This window comes from Hemitrygon akajei, chromosome 11 (assembly GCF_048418815.1).
Source record: "Hemitrygon akajei chromosome 11, sHemAka1.3, whole genome shotgun sequence".
Taxonomy (NCBI): domain Eukaryota; kingdom Metazoa; phylum Chordata; class Chondrichthyes; order Myliobatiformes; family Dasyatidae; genus Hemitrygon; species Hemitrygon akajei.
In genome coordinates this window covers 97,893,453-97,912,115 of record NC_133134.1, presented here as the reverse complement: position 1 = coordinate 97,912,115, position 18,663 = coordinate 97,893,453, and the positions used below count along the sequence as shown (strand labels likewise).

The window sequence follows — 18,663 nt, the reverse complement described above, 5'->3', positions numbered from 1 at the left end:
TCAGTGACATCCTTTAGTCCCTCACAAGCAAAGCAGTGACCCGTTTTCTGCAGGAATGACAGCTTCTCAGATTAGAACCGATGCATTGTCGAGGTAATTCTGGGATGGCATAGAGACTTTGTAGAAGTTTGATGTGACCTTGAAAGGTTTTGTTCTCAGTAGCCATTCTGAGCAGAGTCAAGGGCCGAGTGCCACCACCACCCACACTTATTGTTCCTGAGGGAAGCAGCCGAAACAGTGTCTAAAATCAGTTTAGCCTGAGTATTGTCCGAAGTTCTACAGGCCTGGATATGTGAAACAACTGAGGATAAAACATTCTTGAAATTAGGAGTGAAGGTTTTAAAAACAGCAAGGTGGCCATTCACAGGTTCCGAAAGTCAGCAAGTCAATCTCCGCCCACCTTCTTTCCCTCGCGCGGCCCAGTCATTTACATCCTAATTAATAAACAGACACGGAGACCCCAGTTAGTAGACTCTGGAACCGGAGTGGAACCACTCTGGAACCACTTCGTGGTTACCGAAGTTTGCAGAACAGCGCACGGTTCGGTCGGAATTTTTCGGTTGTCTGCACCTGTCCGGAGGAATGTCCCCAGCGCTGCATCTCTTGTGGGTTCTGCTGGTCCATTTATCAGGTGATAGTAGGACTGGTTCACGCACGAATTATCCGTTTAAATTGGGATTGCTGCTGATTTTTATTTTGCTCCAAGTCACCAAGTGGTTTTATTCTGTTTTATTGCAGATATCCACGCGGCCCCTGTGCTCAATCAGACCCCAATGTCCGGACCTGTTTCCGCCGGACAAACCGTCCGCTTCGAGTGTCGGATACAGAACGGTAATGTTGGACGTTACGAAACGTATTGGTACCGACAGGGTCCTGGGGAGAGACCGGAAGAGGTATTAGAACATGAGACAGACAATGATATATTCCGAGGCCCAGGGATCACAGACTGTTTTCAGTCGTCCAGAGACACCTCCAGCAACAGTCACATCCTGGCCGTCAGCAGTTTGGAGCCCCGGGATTCCGCCGTCTATTACTGTGCAGCGTGGGATAGTGGAATTATCATCGGTCCAGGCACCAGCCTGGATATCAAGAGTAAGTGACTCCCTCATTCTGTTACAAACAATTCCTACTACAGCCACCCTCATTCCATACAGCTGGATAAAATCCCGTCCAGGGAAGGCCTGGGGGAGGTTCCATCCTTTTCTGTCTGGCACAAGAGGCCGTTCAGCCCGTCGAGTAGTCCCAAGAATCAAATTAAGGATCGTTTGACATGTGAACACAGTTTTTGTTGGGCACTTTTGATCTCCTTCAGTTGGTGTAGCGGAATTCCATACTTTCCGACCTCATTGCTCTTTAACACAATAGGCCGCGTGGATTGTATTATTGGTATTGGTTTATTTTTGCCGCTTTTCACAGGATGGCATGAAAAACTTGTCTTGCATCGTGTCCATAAGGATCACATCACGTGATCCTTATGGACACGATGCAAGACAAACTTTTCATACCATCCTGTGAAAAGCGACAGGGCATTGAGTTAAACACAGCTTAATGTAGAATAAAATGTAACAGTCACAGAGGGAGTGCAGTGCAGGTAGAGAAGTTGCAAGGTCAGAAGGATGTAGATTGTGAGGTCAATCGTCCATCTTATCGTACCAGAGAACCATTCAATAGTCTTATTACAACGGAGCCTCTGTTGTGTCAAATTAAACCAATCCCTGCTGTCTACAAACACTCCATACCCCTCCATTCTCAGCACATTCATGTGTCCGTCTAACAGTTTCTTAGACGTCCCTATCGTATCTGCCTCCTCCACATCATGCACCCACCACCCTGTATAAAAGTAAACATGCACCGAACTTCTCCAGTAAATTTCACTCCTCTCGGCTAAGATTTCCGCCCTGGGGAAAAAATCTTGACTGTCGGTCCTATCGCTCTGTCCCATACTGTCTTGAGTAACGTTCGTACATAATTTGGGGAAATGATCGCTATCACAAGCATGACATCTGCCCTTCCCTCTTCATTCACCACATCTGAGAACATGTTTGTCGCGAATATTGCATAATATTTCTGGGTGCGGTAAATATCGGACCACAGGGCAGGATGTTCACAGTTTCAGGTTAACGCAATTCAGAGTCTGTGATTAAGAACCGTGTCAATATGATTGTAGAAAACACAGGAGAAGAACATCAGACTTTAAAAATAATACACACTAGGGGAAGGTGCTGAGTAGAAAGCAGACTGGTCACAGAGTCGAGCGGCAATAGACCTGGTTATTAGGGGTTCGGAATGCAATCTCAGTCTGAACGAGTGGTTTCACCTCTTCCCGCTTCTTACTGGCTCACAGGCCTGCTCTTTTTTCCATCATTTCCTCTTCAGTCACTGGGTACCGAGTCCTGGGTGTGCACTGAGCTTTCCCGAACTCGGGACATCCTAAGGAGCCTTCATTATATTATCAACTGAAGGTGTAGTATTCTCAGTTATTGCCCTAAGAGTTCAAAATTTGGGGATTTATTGGAGAACAACAAAAAACTTGTCTCAATAAAGGGACCAATCATATGGGCAAGGTGTGGGGATTTAGCGAAGAGGTTGAGTAGTGTTGAAGTTATCTTTTAACAGAATGCAGTACTGAGAGCAGAGTGGATTCAAAAACATTTTTGAAACAAATGATGTCACGTCGTAACCGTGCAAGGCTGCGAATAATCCGGGCAACTCTTCACTTATAGGTTTCTACCCGAGGAGTCAAATGTGCTGTATAGAGTGTCCCAATGCCTGTGTTAATTTCGGCGCTGTTGTTTCTATCTCGGAAAAGTCCATGAAATAATATTGTTTCTATTCCTCTTCTTCTCCCCTCTCACACAGGTAGCGAGTCCCGGGAGCCCTCAGTTCTCCTGCTCCCTCCCTCTCCGGAGGAGACGCGCTCGGGTTCGGTCACTCTCTCCTGTCTGGTGAGTGGTTTTAAGCCGGGCTTGGTAGCGCTACGCTGGACCGTGGATGGAGTCGAGACGGAGAGCGGGGTGACGACAGGCGCCGTGTCCCTGGACACCGACCAGACCTACAGACTGAGCAGTTGCCTGCGGGTTCCCGTCGCTGCCTGGAACAAGGGCTCGAGCTATTCCTGCAGCGTGAGCCACAGCTCGCTGAGCTCGCCGCTGCGCAACACCATCTCTTCGTCCGCCTGTGCGCAGTGAGAGTGTGCCGGCTGGCAGCACACGCGGATTATTTGCTCTTGTTTAATGCATTGAAGCAATAATTGGGTCAGTGCAGCAGCCCATTGCAATGTCATTGTGTAGTAATGTTCGCTTATGGAAACAGGCAGAATGTTTAACAATTTCAGAGCAGTTGGTAATAAAAATCCATCTTTTGCGACGGAGATTTCTGAGTAGAATTGTCCCCACTGTGCTGTGTCCGAACTACCGCTCTGTGTAGACTCAGGAGCGATCTCCTGTACAGTCACTGGATTCGTGTAAAACAACTCTAAATAAAAGAGGAAACAGCGGTAGATGTATCGTGTCTTGTCTTTACTCGTTGCTGGCAGTAGGTTAGGGGGAATGTTCGCGGATAACGTGCCGTCTCGGAGCCTCAGTCAGAATGACAATTAAATCAACTCCGACATCTTATTCGGCTTTTTGCTGTCTGTGTCCTGACCGTGCTTCGTCCATCGGAACTCACCGCCCACCCCAACCCCAACCCCGCCATCACCGGAACTTATATTCCTCTTCATCCTTCACTTTTGCTCTTCATTTACAACCATCCCTGTGGGAGGGAGATCAACATTCTCACTGTGTTTTGGCCAAGTCTTACCACCATTGGGAGTGTGGCAGTTTAGGGATGTTTCCCCGTGACTTGATCATTCTCTCCATCGCTACCGTCAGTTCCTGAATGACGGCCATCGACGTCACTTCCCGCTCAGACACCACGGTCTCCACCCACCACACCCACACCCACACGTTAGCTTCTGTAGCTCATGGTTATTTTCAAAGTTAAAGGTAAATTTGTTATCAAAGTATGTCTCCATCTTCGTATGCGACCATGGGTTTCATTTTCTTACAGGTTTTCACAGTAGAATAAAGAAGTACAATAGATGCAATGAAAAACTACACACAAAGACAGAAACACAAAGACGAAGATATGAATAAATAAGTGGATAGATAGAAAAATAGACAGATATATAAATAGAACATGTATGAATGATAAATCAATTACATTCAATCAATCATAAATATATAAACGAACGGATAAAGGGATAATAGTTAAATACATAAATAATACTGAGGACATAAGTTTGAAAGTGAGTCTATAGATCGTGAAATCAGTTCAGAGATGTGTGATTAAAGTCATCAACTTTGTTTCAGGAGCCTGATGATTGAACTCTTCCTGAAGTCTGTAGTGCGGTATCAAATACTAATTGTCAGATGCGAGAGAGTTGTTGAAGAGCGAAACAAGTGTAAGATGACTACAGAGACACGGTTAATTACGTTAAAGGTTTATATTGTCTGATCAAGGGCGTAGTCTTTATAGAGAGTGTGACTGGGAAGACGACTGCCAATGTTAGCTCCACACACACACACACACACACACACACACACACACACACACACACACACACACACACACACACACACACACACACACACACACACACACACACACACACACACACACACACACACACACACATAATTAAGTAACATGTCGCACAAATTATTTGCCGTTGCCTGCCCTGCTAAGTTTTTCAAGAATTTGGTGTAGACATCTCACTTCGTCATTAATGAGGTTTTTATGTTGGTTGGATTGTTTTATGTACTATACAGAGCAACGTGCGCGATATTAGAGAAAATAAACCCTGCCCATACGACAGAAGTCAAATGAACATTCAGGCAAATGACTCCCACAGTTGGTTTACTGGAACAATTAACATGTTTAACTTTTTAAAATATCTTTGAAAATACTGGGACAGTCAAGCCCATTATAAAGCACTAAAACAGAAAAAATTAATGAACATAAAATAAAATACATTTAATCTTATAAAATATTAGCTTTATTTGCTGTACGCAGAAACAAACATACAGTGCGGTTTGCATCAAATCAAATCAATAAGGATTATGCTGGGGACAGACCGGAATTGTCAGCACGCTTTCGGCGACAACATGTATTTATTTGGTGTTTACGCATTTACCTATCTATCTGTCTTTATATCTATTTGTTTAACTGGCTGTCTCTGTATGCATGTATGTATGTATGTAGGTATCTATCTACAGATTTATTTATTTATTCATTCACAGATACAGTGCGTAACAGACCATTCTGACCGAACGTGCCGCACCGCCCAGCAATGCATTGTTTTGACTGAAGCGCAATCACAGGACAATTTACAATAACCAACTAACCTACTAACCGGTATTTCTTTTGACCGTGAAGGGAAACCAGAGAACCTGGAGGATGGTGCACCTGTCAGTATCTCCGGCTGAATTTTGTCTTTTTGTGTGTTTTCTCCCTAGCCTTCAGTCTGTGGTTTTGTACTGCCATGTGCTCGCTTGTTTTCATGCCCCATAAGCCTCTGTCCCCGCTCCATTATTGCCTGTTTTGCTGCTACTCTTGTCTCATTGTACCCCACCTAACATCTGCCTCTCTGTTTATTACTCAGTGTATTTTAGTCCTACGTTTTGATCTGTTTGTTGCCAGATTGTGCCAATGAATTTTCACGAGCCTTTCCAGCATTCGTCTCTGTACTCTGCCCGTCTGAATATCGCTTTTGCCTGTTTCCCGATTCTGGCTTTTGGATTTCTCTGGATGTTTTGATCTCTGTCTGAACTTTGACACCGACTTTGTTTGCACCTCGGATTTGTTACTCAATTAATATCGCAGTGTGCACAGTACTGGGTCTGCGATTGGATCCCTGCTCCAGCGTCCTGACAGCACCTTAAACTCTATAACTGTAATGTGAGTGTTGTAGATAATTGGAAAATTTCATGAAAATTTTCATAGCCTTTATTGAAAAGCGCCTGAAATACACACGCAGAGAGGATTTATTGCACATTTGTAATAATCGTTTAAACATTATGGTTTACTGAATGACAAATAATACTGCGTATAATACCTGAAGACTGCCCATTGGAAAGGTGAACGCTAATGTAGTGGCGATAGGAGACAGCCATACACCGGGATGCAATCTGTAAACCATATTCAACAACCAAAAAATGGTGAGGTGCGCTTTCCTACAACGCTTATTATCCCCTCTTTGAGCCCCCAACATATGACGGGAAGTACCACAGCATTAGGACCAGTACTGTTGAGATGGGGAACAACTTCTTCCCCCAAGATGTGAGACGGCTGAACTCTCTGCGACCAACCAGGAGTCTCAATAGCATTACACAGCTTGTTTTCCGTCGTACGTCGTAATTGCATCTTATGTTGAATGTTAATTTTCCGATTATCTGTCAATATGTGTTAAGTTATTTGACGTAATATTATTTTCTGTTTTGTTTGTGAATCATATGCACCTTGTTGTGCATCTGGTCCGGAGGAACAATAGTTCGTTTGATTGAATAACTATGAATCTGAACTTCAAGCCGTCAGTGAAGGTAAATATATTTAGCACAATGAGGGTTATAAAGTAATCAGTCTTCAAGTTGGCCTCAGAATGCGCCGAGAAATGGCGTCCTTTGCGAGCATCTCCGATGGCAATGGTCAAAAATTCCCATTTAGGACTGCTACAGTCATTGATGCGTCTGCAAGTAACATCGGCGAACTCCATTGCGGCTGCTTGATCCTCCAAGTGTTTCCAGCATTCTCTACTTCTCTTGATGTTTTATCGTGCTTGCAAAATCCACTTGCGTAACAATATACATCTGGACATCTGGTGGGTGGAGATGTACGTAAGACTAGACGACCAAATGACAAAGGAACAGATAAGGCCATCGAGTCTGCTCCAGCATTCCATCATGGCGGATCCCGGATCCCACTGAACCCCATACACCTGCCCTCTTGCTATATCGTTTGATGCCCTGACCAATCAGTAAACCATCAACTTGCGCCTTAAATGTACCCACGGTCTGGCCCCCACTGCAGTCTGTGGTCGAGCATTCCACGCAATTACCACTCTCTGCCTTTACTTCTGTTCTAAATGGTCGCCTTTGTGCGACTGTGCCCTACAGCTCTGCATACCCCTACCTTAGGAAACATCATCTCCACATCCAGCATATCTAGTACTTCCAACATTCGGTTGGCTTCAGTAAGATCCCCCCCGCAATCATCTAAATTCCAGTGAGTATTGACCCAAAGCGGCCAAACTCTCTTCATATGTTAATCCCTTCATTCACGGAATCATCCTCGTGAACCTCCTCTGGACTATGTTCAATGACAGCACATCCTTTCGGTGATATGGGGCCGAAAACTCATGTCAATACTCCAAGTGCGGGCTGACTAGTGACATAAAAGTTCAGCATCATCTCCTTGTTTTTATATTCTTTTCCCCTTGAAATAAGTGCCAATATTGCAAATGCTTTTTTACCACAGACGCAATCTGTAAATTAATGTTCTGCGAGTCTTGCAGGAGGACTCCTAAGTCCCTTTGCACCCCTGATGTTTGAAACCTTAGCCCATTTAGATAATAATTTGCACTAATGTTCATTTTACCTAATTACAGTATCATATAATTCTCAACACTATTCCGCTTGCCACGTTTTTGCTCATTCTTTCAATTTGTCTGTCGTGCTGTAATCACATTGCTTCCTCAGCACTACCTACCCTCCACCTTTCTTCGTCTCATCTACAAACTTTGCCACAAAGCCATCAATTCCATTATCTAAATCACTGATTAACAATGAGAAATCTTGCAGTCCAAGTATTGACCACGGGCAGCCTATCAGAAAAATTCTCTTTTACTCCCACTGGCGGCCTCCTGCCTGTCAGCCATTCCTCTATCAATATTTTTCGTGTAACACCCTAGGATTACATTTTGTTAAGCAGCCTCGTGTGTGGTACCTCATCAAACGCTTTCTGAGAAACCAAGTAAATGACATCCACTGTCTGTCCTTTTGTCCGCACTGCTTGTTGCTTCCCCGACATTGCTGGTTGCTTCCCCGAAGAACGAAGAGATTTGTGCAGGATTTCCCCTTGCAGAAACCATGCTAACTTTGACTACAGTTACAGGCAGGTGGTCACACCGGGGCCACGGGAGGTAGACAGGCGGGTCACGGTTAGGAGGGGGAAGGGGAAGAGTCAGGTACCAGAAAGTACCCCAGTGGCTGTACCCCTTGACAATAAGTACTGTTTGAGTACTGTTGGAGGAGACAGTCTACCTGGGGGAAGCAACAGTGGCCGTGTCTCCGGCACAGAGTCCGGCCCTGTAGGCCAGAAGGGTAGTGAAAGGAAGAGGAAGGCAGTAGTAATAGGGGAATCGATAGTTAGGGGGTCAGATAGGCGATTCTGTCGACGCAATCAGGAGATCCGGATGGTAGTTTGCCTCCCTGGTGCCAGGGTCCGGGATGTTTCTGATCGCGTCCAAGATATCCTGAAGTGGGATGGTGAGGAGCCAGAGGTCGTGGTACATTTAGGTACCAATGACATAGGTAGGAAAAGGGAAGAGGTCCTGAAAGGAAAATATAGGGAGTTAGGAAGGCAGTTAAGAAGAAGAACCGCAAATGTAGTAATCTCGGGATTACTGCCTATGCCATGCGACAGTGAGAGTAGAAATAAAATGAGGTGGAGGATAAATGCGTGGCTGAGGGATTGGAGCATTGGGCAGGGATTCAAGTTTCTGGATTATTGGGACTTCTTTTGGGGCAGGTGTGTCCTGTACAAAAAGGATGGGTTACACTTGAATCCTAGGGGGACCAATATCCTGGCGGGAAGGTTTAATAGAGTTGTTAGGGAGGGTTTAAACTAATTTGGCATCTGGGACCCTGACACCTGGGAGGCAAACTACCATCCGGGTTTCTTTCCTGCGTCCACAGAATCGCTTGTTTGACCACCTATCTATAGAGTCCCCTATCACTACTGCCTTCCTCTTCCCTGCCCTGCCTTTCTGAGCTACAGGGCAAGACTCTGTGCCAGAGGGACGGCCACCGCCGCTTTCCCCAGGTAGGCTTTCTCCCCTCCCCACTGCAGTAATCAAATGGGAGTACTTGTTGTCAAGGGGTACAGCCACAGGGGTAATCTCTAATACCTGACTCTTCCCCTTCCGCCTCCTGACTGACACACTTATCTGTCTCCTGTGGCCCCGGTGTGACCACCGGCCTGTATCTCCTCTCTATCACCTCATCGCTCTCCCTGACTTGGCGAAGGTCATCGAGCTGCATTTCCAGTTCCCTAACTCGGTCCCTTAGGAGCTGCTACTCGACACACCTGGTGCAGCAATGGCCGTCCAGGAGGCTGGGTGACTCCGGGACCGCCCGTATCTGACACCGAAAGCAGAAAACTGGCCTCACACATATACCTCCTACCATGCCTCGCCTCGTTACCGCCTAAGCCCACTGAGCCAGCGCCCTATCACTCTCTGCTGCCTCTCACTCCGCTGTATGTAGCGGCCTTCATTTTAAACTTTTCGCGTTCTGTTGGCTGACATCACACGCCTGCGCAGTCACGCCTCTCTTTAACCCGTGTGGTAAAAAAAAACTCACTCGCTCCAAAAAAGCAGCAGTTCACTCGCAGCCGTCTTGCTCTGAATTAAAGAAAACTGTTGAAGATTCCTTGACTTTTTAAACCTTTCGCGTTTTGCCCCCGTTCCGTATCTAACTTGGACCCACATAGACTCAGTTGGCAATCACTCCATGATTTCCTCATTTTCTGCAGCCGTGATCTCTGATCAGCAGTGCCACACCCCTACCTCTTTTGCTCCCACTCTATCGTTTCTGAAACATCTAAAGCCTGGCTCTCCAAGTAACCGTTCCTACCCTTGAGCAATCCAAGTCTCTGTAAAGACCGCAACATCATCGCTTCAAGTACTGATCCACGCTCTAAGCTCATCCGCTTTGCTCATGGTGTTTCTTGCATTAAAATAGTCACATCTCAAATCATCAGTCTGATCTATCACCAGCCTATCGTCCCTCTAGCACTGCCTCCAAGCTTTCCCTGATTGTGAGCCAATCGCCTCTACTTCCTTCTTCACTGTTCGGTTCCCAACCCCGAGCAATTCTAGTTTAAACTCTCCCCAAGAGTAAACCTTCCTGCCAGAATATTGATCCCTCTGGGAATGAAGTGCATCCGTCGTTTTTTGTACAGGTCACGTCTGTCCCAACTGAGACCAGACTCTGTGCCAGAGGCGTGGCCACTGTTGCTTTCCCCAGGTAGGCCGTCTACCCACTCCCCACAAACAGTACGCAAATATGAATACATTGTTCAGGGGGACAACCACAGGGGCAGTCTCTAGTATCTGACTCCAATTGTGAGCCAATCACCTCTTCCTCCTTTTTTACTGTGCGGTCTCTAACCCTCAGCAATTCTAGTTTAAACTCTCCCCAAGAGCAAACCTCCGTGCCATGATATTGATCCTTCTGGGAATCAAGAGCATCCCGTGTTTTTGTATACATCACGCCTGTCATAAACGAGGTCCCAATGATCCAGAAATCAGAATCCCTGCCCCCTGCTCCAATCCCTCAGCCACGAATTTATCCTCCAGCTCACTCTATTCTTGTACTTACTGTCGCTTGGCACAGAAGCTCGACACGACTGCCTTTGAGGTCCTGCTTCTCAACTTCCATCTTATCTCCCTGTAGTCTAATTTCAAGGCCTCCTCCCTTTTCGTACCTATGTTGCAGGTAACACGACCTCTGGCCGTTCAACTTCCAACTTCGGGATATCGTGGACGCGATCAGAATTATCTCGGATTCTGGCCCCTGGGAGGCAAACTACCATCCGTGTTTCTTTCCCTCGTCCACAGAATTGCCTGTCTGACCTCCTAGCTACAGAGTCCCCAATGACTGCTGCCTTCTTCCTTTCCTTATCTTTCTGAGGCACAGGACCAGACTCTGTGCCAGAGGCGCGGCTACTGTTCCTCTCCTCAGGTAGGCCGTACACCTCCACTCCCCCCCCCACCCCCAGTTTCCTTCTCGCGCTAATAGTTACCGCGTTAAGACGGTTCCGTTGAGTCGTATATTCAGTGAAACGGTTTGGAAAGAGCTCAGCGGGGTCTCACGAGTATGCAGAACGGGGAGTCTCATCCTCCGAGACGGGACTATTCGTCCCGCGGGGATCGTGGCGTTTCCTGGCGACTGTTGAGAACAGCTTTACGGATCAAAGTGGCCAACTGCCCGCTTACCGCGTCTGTGTCACTGGGACTCAGTCGCCGCCTTCTGGAAGAGGGTTGAGTGGAGGAAATGGAAAATACGGGGCCCCTTGTTTTCCAAGAAGCTGCCGGGAAAGGAAACAGCCGCTTGAAGGGGCATTGTCCCTCCTCCAGACAAGCCGGTGCAAAAGAAAGTCTTGACTGCTGCGGCTTCAGCGGACAACGAGCACTTCTTTAGAAATTCAGTCGGTAGAATGTGAAAGGGCCACTCCACTCTGTCTGAATTCAATCACCATTCAACAGTTACGCATTGCCACTCCGGCAAACCTCTCCTTCCCATTAAAGGGTCAGGGTCATCATTCACCTGGTCTCTCATACGTCTGTGGATGGCCTACCGCAAAGGGACAACGAACTACCATAATCTCCTAGCTCGCGATTGAAGAGAGATCCGAGGCAACTTTCAAAGGAACTGGAGGAACTAATCGGGTCAGGGCGTATCTTTGAAGGGAGGTGGACAGTGGACATTTCGCTTCAAGACCCTTAATCTATGTAATGAAGACAGATTGTCCCCGAAATCTACAGCCCCAGTTTCCCACGTTAACATGATGTTATCAAATTAAATAAAGGTATTATTAAATATTGGCATCAGTATTAGTTTATTGTTGTGACATGTACCAAAGCAGAGTGAAAAACTTGTCTAGGATGCTGCTTAGAGAGATGAAATCATTACACAATGCAATAAGGTAGTGTAAAATAATTACAATGCAGAATAAAGTGCAACAACTACAGACAAAGTGCAGTACGGGTAAACAATGAAGTGCAAATAATATCCAGGTAGATTGTAAAGCCAGAATGCCATCTGTGTTGCCCTTAAGGCATTTGTTTAGTTTATTACATTTTCGCTTCATTAATTCTTTTGTAATTATTTTCTTGTTAAAGTTAAGGTTGCTGAAAGTAAATTCATTGTGATGTATCGCGGCATGCGATGACGTCACACCCGGTTTCGCCGCGTCTTGTAGGAAAATATCGGTTTGGAGAAATGGGAAGGAGGGGGCTTGTGTGTGCAGGATCAGCGCGAGAAAAGTTTCATTCTACGCACTAAGAAATATCATAGAAGCAACGCCGTAAGTTCATAAGACAATCGATATGTTGGAGTAAAAATGTTAACGCTGATTCTGCTAAAAGTAATGACGGTTGATAAAGTTTATTTTCTTGTGCTATTGAAAACGTTGCTGGACAGTTTGTGTTGAAGTGTATTTAAAGCTGTTGATGGCGTAGGTAGATTCTGACTGTATGTTGTACTTTAATGAGACTTTAATGTAATACAGTTTGTTGTAGTTTTACTTTTACAAGTATTTATGATGTAAATGTGATGCCAAGAAGGAAACAAATACTGTATATATTTTGTATTGTTTTATCAACAGTTTTCACCACACGTTAATGTGGAAGAGTGAACAGTAAGCTTTCTGTGTAAATATTGGTCGGTGTCTTTTCAAAGCTGCAACATCGATTAGAAAAACACTTCGTTGCGTATTAAACAACTTTGGAACGCAGGAGGCGTGAAGCATGTTAGAAATGTCCTCGCCTGCCTCCATCACAAACATCTGCACCTGTAAACATCGCCAAACCACTTCATCAAACACTTCTAGATTTAAAATTAACCCCGATAAGGTAGCCGCCCAGCCAACTGTATGTACTTCTCTGGAGGAAGACTTCCTGTCCTAATTAGGCCTTCATGATAAATCTAACCAGAGTCCTGTCTATAGTCTCACACACCAGAGTTAGCACTATGTAGAGTGCTTGGAGTGTGGTCTGACCAACGCGAGTAAGCGTGTCTATTTTTTATGTGTTTGCAAACCGCGTTCCATCTGCGTGTACCTGGCCCCGAGTAAACAGGAAACCCGCAGAACGCCTCTACCTTTTTCCAATATAACCAAACATTTACTAATAAGCATTAAGTTTGATTCTCATCAATTACAAAGGATCTCGCCCCCTCCCTTGCGCCAACTTTACAGACCGATGAACACGCGTCTGCGATTAACACCCGGAGTTTAACTCGGTCACGAACAATGAGATGCTGCGCGGTCTTCGCGCTCTCTTACTTTGTGCAAGGTGAGCGACCCGAGTTTCGAGAAGAGAAGAGCTTGGCCGGCTAGTTTAGAGGGAATGCTGATCGTTAATTAACTGAAGGGATTTGGTAGAATAAATAAGTGGATTCTAATACCGGAGGGCATGCATTTAAGTTGAAATGGTGTAGTTTCGAAGGAGATGTGAAGGGCAGATAATGGTGGTGTCTGGAATGCGCTGGGGAGGTGATAGAGGCAGACACATTAGGGACTTTTGAAATACGTTTCGATAGGCGCATTGATGCGAGGAAAGTGGACGTTGTGTCAACAGAAGAGATTAGATGGCCACTTGATTATTAATTTAATTGGTTCGGCACAAAAGGGCCCGTTACTCTGCTGTACTGTTCCATATTCTATGTCCATATTTTTGTTTAACTACCGATACCGATAATCAGAGAAAGTGGAAGGTAGAATTAGGAAGTTAGATTACGCTGGAGAGAAGGTGCGGTAAATTAATTCCCACCTCACCAGGGAATGAAATAACTGGAAGGATTTCCAATGGAGTTTTAAGAAGGGGATTTAGATACAATTATGAGAGTAGAGCAGCTGGTAATACAATTAACTGTAGAGACTGAGCATGCTGCTATTTCTGTGTTCCAACGTCTCAATTCGTAAAAAGATGGCGCGAGGTTGAAGTCGCTGTGTTATCAGTGAGAGGACCACTCTGTGATCAAATCTTCCTTCTCTCAGTTTCTGTGTCTCAGGCCGCCTTGTTCCAGTCTCCGCCGATTCAGACCGTCCGTGTCGGAGGTCGAGCCATCCTGAATTGTAGCCGGGACCTCGGTGTGCTTGCTTCTATAAACTGGTATAAACGGAGCGACCAAAGGCATCTGCAGTTCGTGTGCAGGGTGGGCAGCTTCGTGAAAGCGCAGGGGAGGTTTTCGGGGAAAGTGGACGAAAAATCGGCCACTTACTCCCTGGAGATTGAAAACGTCCAGCAAAATGATTCCGGGATCTACTTCTGCGCAGCCCAGCTCTATGGCCAGTTCGGGAATGGATCCAAACTAGTGGTCACAGGTAAATCGTCGTAACAAGTTCATACATTTCTGCTGATGCTGGGATTCTTTTCTATAGTCCATCATCCCTACTGGGCATAGACGCAGAAAGCAGCTCGTCAGAGTCTTCTATCCTGGGCCACTTTCAAATTGTCCCAGTGTGTAGCCCATTTTCGAACGTCTTTCTTCTCCCAGGGAGCTTCTGTTTGCGTTACTGTAGCACTGAAGTTTTACGGGATGGGGTTACGAACCCCATGCCCAACCCTACCCCTTTTGTAGCTGGGCTTAGGACTGTATATGGCGGCGTTTTGCTAGAGACCAGAGGGTACGTAGAGGGTATAATTAATACATTCACAAATGAGACGGGAATTTGTGATGCTGTTGGAAGTGCGGAGATTAGGCTTGAACTACAGAGTGATACTGCTGAGGTTAATTGTATAATTTAGAGATGCAGCACGGCATCAGCCACTTTCAATTATGAGTTAATCATCACGTCTTTAGAATGTGGGAAGAAATCGGAGCTCTCGGAGGAACTCCACGCGTTCTCGTACTAACCCCTTACAGGTACCGACGGGGACTGAACAGTTGGCTCAGTAAAGCGTTGCCATAACCGCTACGCTACCGTGCCACCCCTAAATGTGGTCAAAGCAATGGTAGATGTAACTGAAATCTGAGAAATTTGAGGCGAAGTGTTTTGGAAGCTCGGGAACAGATATAATGAACAGCAGTAGCAAAGGAGACTTGGAGACAAGTTGGTGAAGTAAACGTACCAAATACTTGTCTTCAGTTGCCGCGGAATAGAATCTAAGAGCAAGGAAGTGGGTATATTCAAACTGTGTAACACATTAATCAAACCAAAATTGGAGTCGTGTGTTAAAATTGGAGCCAGGACGTTAATTGGAGCAAGAGAGCGATTGCGCTGGAGAGGATGCAGAGAGGATTCACCAGTTTTGCGTCCTCGAAGTTCTCGAATAGTTAATGTTCTTTATAAAATATTCAGGTCGGATCTTTTAGATCCGACAAGAGAGGTCTTTAATTAAGCGTGTAGGTTATCAATGAGGAAAGGAATGCTACTTAACCATACCTAAGTGAATGAAATTTGTGATAAGACCATAAATTATCTCAGCAGTTTCATGGCAGATGTATTTTCCCTCTCGATACCATTCTCCTGCCTTCTCCCCGTAACCTTTGACACCCTTAGTAATTAAGATCCTATCAACCTCTGCTTTAAATATTGGTCTGTTTAGCCCCCTGTGGCAATGAATTCCAAAGATTCACCACCTTCTGGCTCGTCAGTCTGAAAAAGTGTCAGCTGGGGAGCGGTTTTGGAATAGTGGCCGTGACTCCACATATTTCAGGTGGAGTTATATTTCAAGAAAATATAAGTTCGCATGAACCAGAAATAAACCTCTTAAACTGGGCAAAATCCATGTTCGTTAATATTAGAGAGGAGCTGGATAGAGTTCAATTGAAGCACCCGCTTGCCGGTAAGTCCCTATGTGTATGGAAGAAATAGGAAGAACTCATGCCCAACATGCTCCTGTAAGTGTAAAAGGAAGAGGTCATAATCTCAGTGAACTATGGACGACAAGGTTTTTGAGGATGGATAAAAATTTAAAAAAAAATGAAATGTATGTTACGTATAGAAAGTTAAAGTCGATCGAAGCCCTTCCTGGTATCAAAATGGAAAGCGATGCTTAAAAGGCAGATTAAGTAAAGTCACAAAATATCAATGGCAAGTAGATACGAGTTTATCTGCAAGCCACCTAAAAGTGTACTAAGGGTGAAAGATCATCCAAGGGAATATTAGAGCCCATTACCAGCAACGGACGAATCTGTCTTTGGTGCTAGAAGGTATTGGAATTAAATGAGCACACTTCATCAGAATTCACAAAGGTAGCGCACCTTGTAGATGGAAGCATCAGTGAAGAGAAAGGTGAACTTTTGGTGTAAATCTCAATAAATTAAGAACTCGCGTTTGAAACCATAGCGGCTTTAAAAGTCCAAAATCACCGGATCTGTCCTAGGCTTTTGTGACAAGCAAAGTGTGAGATTACTGGGTCTTTAAGTGAGGTATTGTAAATATTCGCTATGTACATGTGAGGCTCCTGGAAGGTAGCAGTTGGAGTACCAGGGAAAAGACGGGCAAAAATAGATCTATGAGTGGTAGAGATCTTAAAAGACTGAACTTTGAGGGACAGGATTAATAATATGTTGGAGTGACAAGGTCTAATCAGAGACAGCCAAGCTGGCTGTGTGAATAGCTGATCATGTTTGAGAAATCTGAATCGAAATTCTTGAAGAGGTAGCCAAGTCTATGATGTAGACAGTGCAATCAATGTATGTTTTACATGCACTTCAGTGAAGCCTCTGACAAGGTCCCACATAGACATGGACCATGGCAGTTTCGCAAACGATTCCACATTAGACTGGCAACGTGGGCAAGGGATGCCTGTTACTAACGGTGTTTTCCAAGAATAGATGGTGGAACCTTGGCTCTTTGAAATATTCTTGAATAGTTTAGATTCTGATTCCCTTTTTTCCGCATTCTCTATGCGTTTTGGGAGGATTAATGAGGAAAGGACATGAGAAACATAGAAGCTGAGGGACAGAAGGACCTTGGATTACAAATCCAGGGTTCATTCAAGGTGGTATCGCACGTACATAATGTGATTATGAAGGCAAATGGATATTGGCCTTTCATTAGTCAGGTTATTGAATAGAGAGGCAGGTAGGTTATAGACACGAAGGTTATAGACAGCAGGAGGCCGTTCCACACATTTGAGGTAGACAAACAAAAGTGAATAGAATTATTATAAGGTAAAAGATTTTCGTGGGGAGCTGAAGAGGATCAACCATCATAGAATGGTTGCAGTAGATTTGCTGACAGCATCTAAGAGGTGTCTAGATGTGTTCATTGATTACAGAAAGAAGGGTCTTTGCTAAGTGTAGGAAGATTGGATTAATGTGGATTGGTGCCCACTGGTCGAGATGATGAGCCGTATTGTCTGTTTCCCCGCTGTGGGTCTCTATCACAACGATGTTGTTTCGTTTGCGAGGAGCGGCTGTGTACGTTGCTTTGTTTTCATTGGGGTGGAGAGGGTAAGCTGACAGAAGTGTGAAATATCAGCTGAGTCTAATCACGGGAGAATATACAATGACCAATTAACCTACTGACTGGTACGATTTTGGACTGTGCCAGGAAACGGGAGCATCCGGAGGAAACCCACGCTCTCCACGAGGAATGGCGTTTCAGGGCGACAAACTCCTTACAGTAGAAGCCGGGGTTGAACTCCAAACTCCGTCTCCTTGAAGTATAATAGCATCGCGCTAAACGCTCTGCTGCCGAGGCGCTGGTAAATGTATCGATAAACCTATATAGAGGAGGGGTGGGAGATTTACAGAAGGTTTGAAGAAAGATGTTTCTCTCCGAGGGGCGTTGGGATCTCACTCCCTGAAGGGTAGTGATGCAGCTACTCGCTCTGTTTTGTAGGCGAACTATGACAGACAGAGGGCCTTATAAACTAGGATTAGTACAGATATGTACTTGACCGTCAACACGGGGAAGATGGCCAGAATATCTTGTTTTTGAAACCGTGATTAAAATTTGCCATCCAATTAATACAGTGTTGTTGTGTTTTCCGCATTCAGCACAGCCTCCCACCATATTCCTGTTAGCGCCGCAAGCGGATCAAATTGCCCAAATGCAACTGGTGACCTTGATGTGTTTGGTGAGAGGCGTGTCTTCCCACTCCCTACGCATCCGCTGGAACGTATCTGGAAATACCACCGAAGGTCGCGTTGATCCCCCGATATTTGATCCGGACGGAGGCTACAGCGTTCGAAGCCGCTTCCAGATCCCGGCGGAAAGTTGGCGTAGCGGCGCCGTCTGCACTTGCGCCACTGGACTGCTGGTCAGTGACAGTGTCTCCGCTCAGAAAGGTATCGTAGAAACCAGCGATTCCCATCAGCTTTATGACGCGAGGCCATTCGGCCCTTTGTGTTTATGCTTAGCATCGAGATAAATCCCGCTCTCCAGCGCTTTCTCCGTGGCTTACCGACTCTACTGCCGCATTCAAACACTGCGGTAATGTGAGCAGAACTTCTCCCCCCTCACCACCGATCATGGAAACTTTCACCTCTCTCCGAGTGAAACCCTTTCCCTCATTTCCTTTATCATCACTCAAAACTAACTTTTAATGGGCATCTCTTGGTTTGGCCACCCTGCTCAGGGAAATGGTCAGAATCAGAATCAGATTTATTATCATTGACTTTTTCTTCATAATAATTCATTTATGTTTCTTCAAACTACAAAGTA

At 45.4% G+C, this 18,663-nt stretch overlaps 1 protein-coding gene across 2 annotated transcripts in view; it reads left to right on the top strand.

Annotated features, from left to right (window-relative positions):
- Window positions 1-576: 576 nt before the first annotated feature.
- The window catches only part of LOC140735140 (immunoglobulin lambda-1 light chain-like), a 62,647-nt gene continuing 44,560 nt past the window's right edge, over window positions 577-18,663 (top strand). The window contains exons 1-3 of one of the 2 annotated variants that reach the window (XM_073059930.1): window positions 583-631; window positions 739-1,092; window positions 2,860-3,219. In XM_073059930.1, coding sequence (XP_072916031.1) covers window positions 583-631; window positions 739-1,092; window positions 2,860-3,188 — 732 coding nt within the window. In that variant the 3' untranslated portion in view covers window positions 3,189-3,219. Of the gene's footprint in view, window positions 632-738; window positions 1,093-2,859; window positions 3,220-18,663 lie in introns of those variants that run through there. The other variant, XM_073059929.1, reaches the window with a different exon arrangement.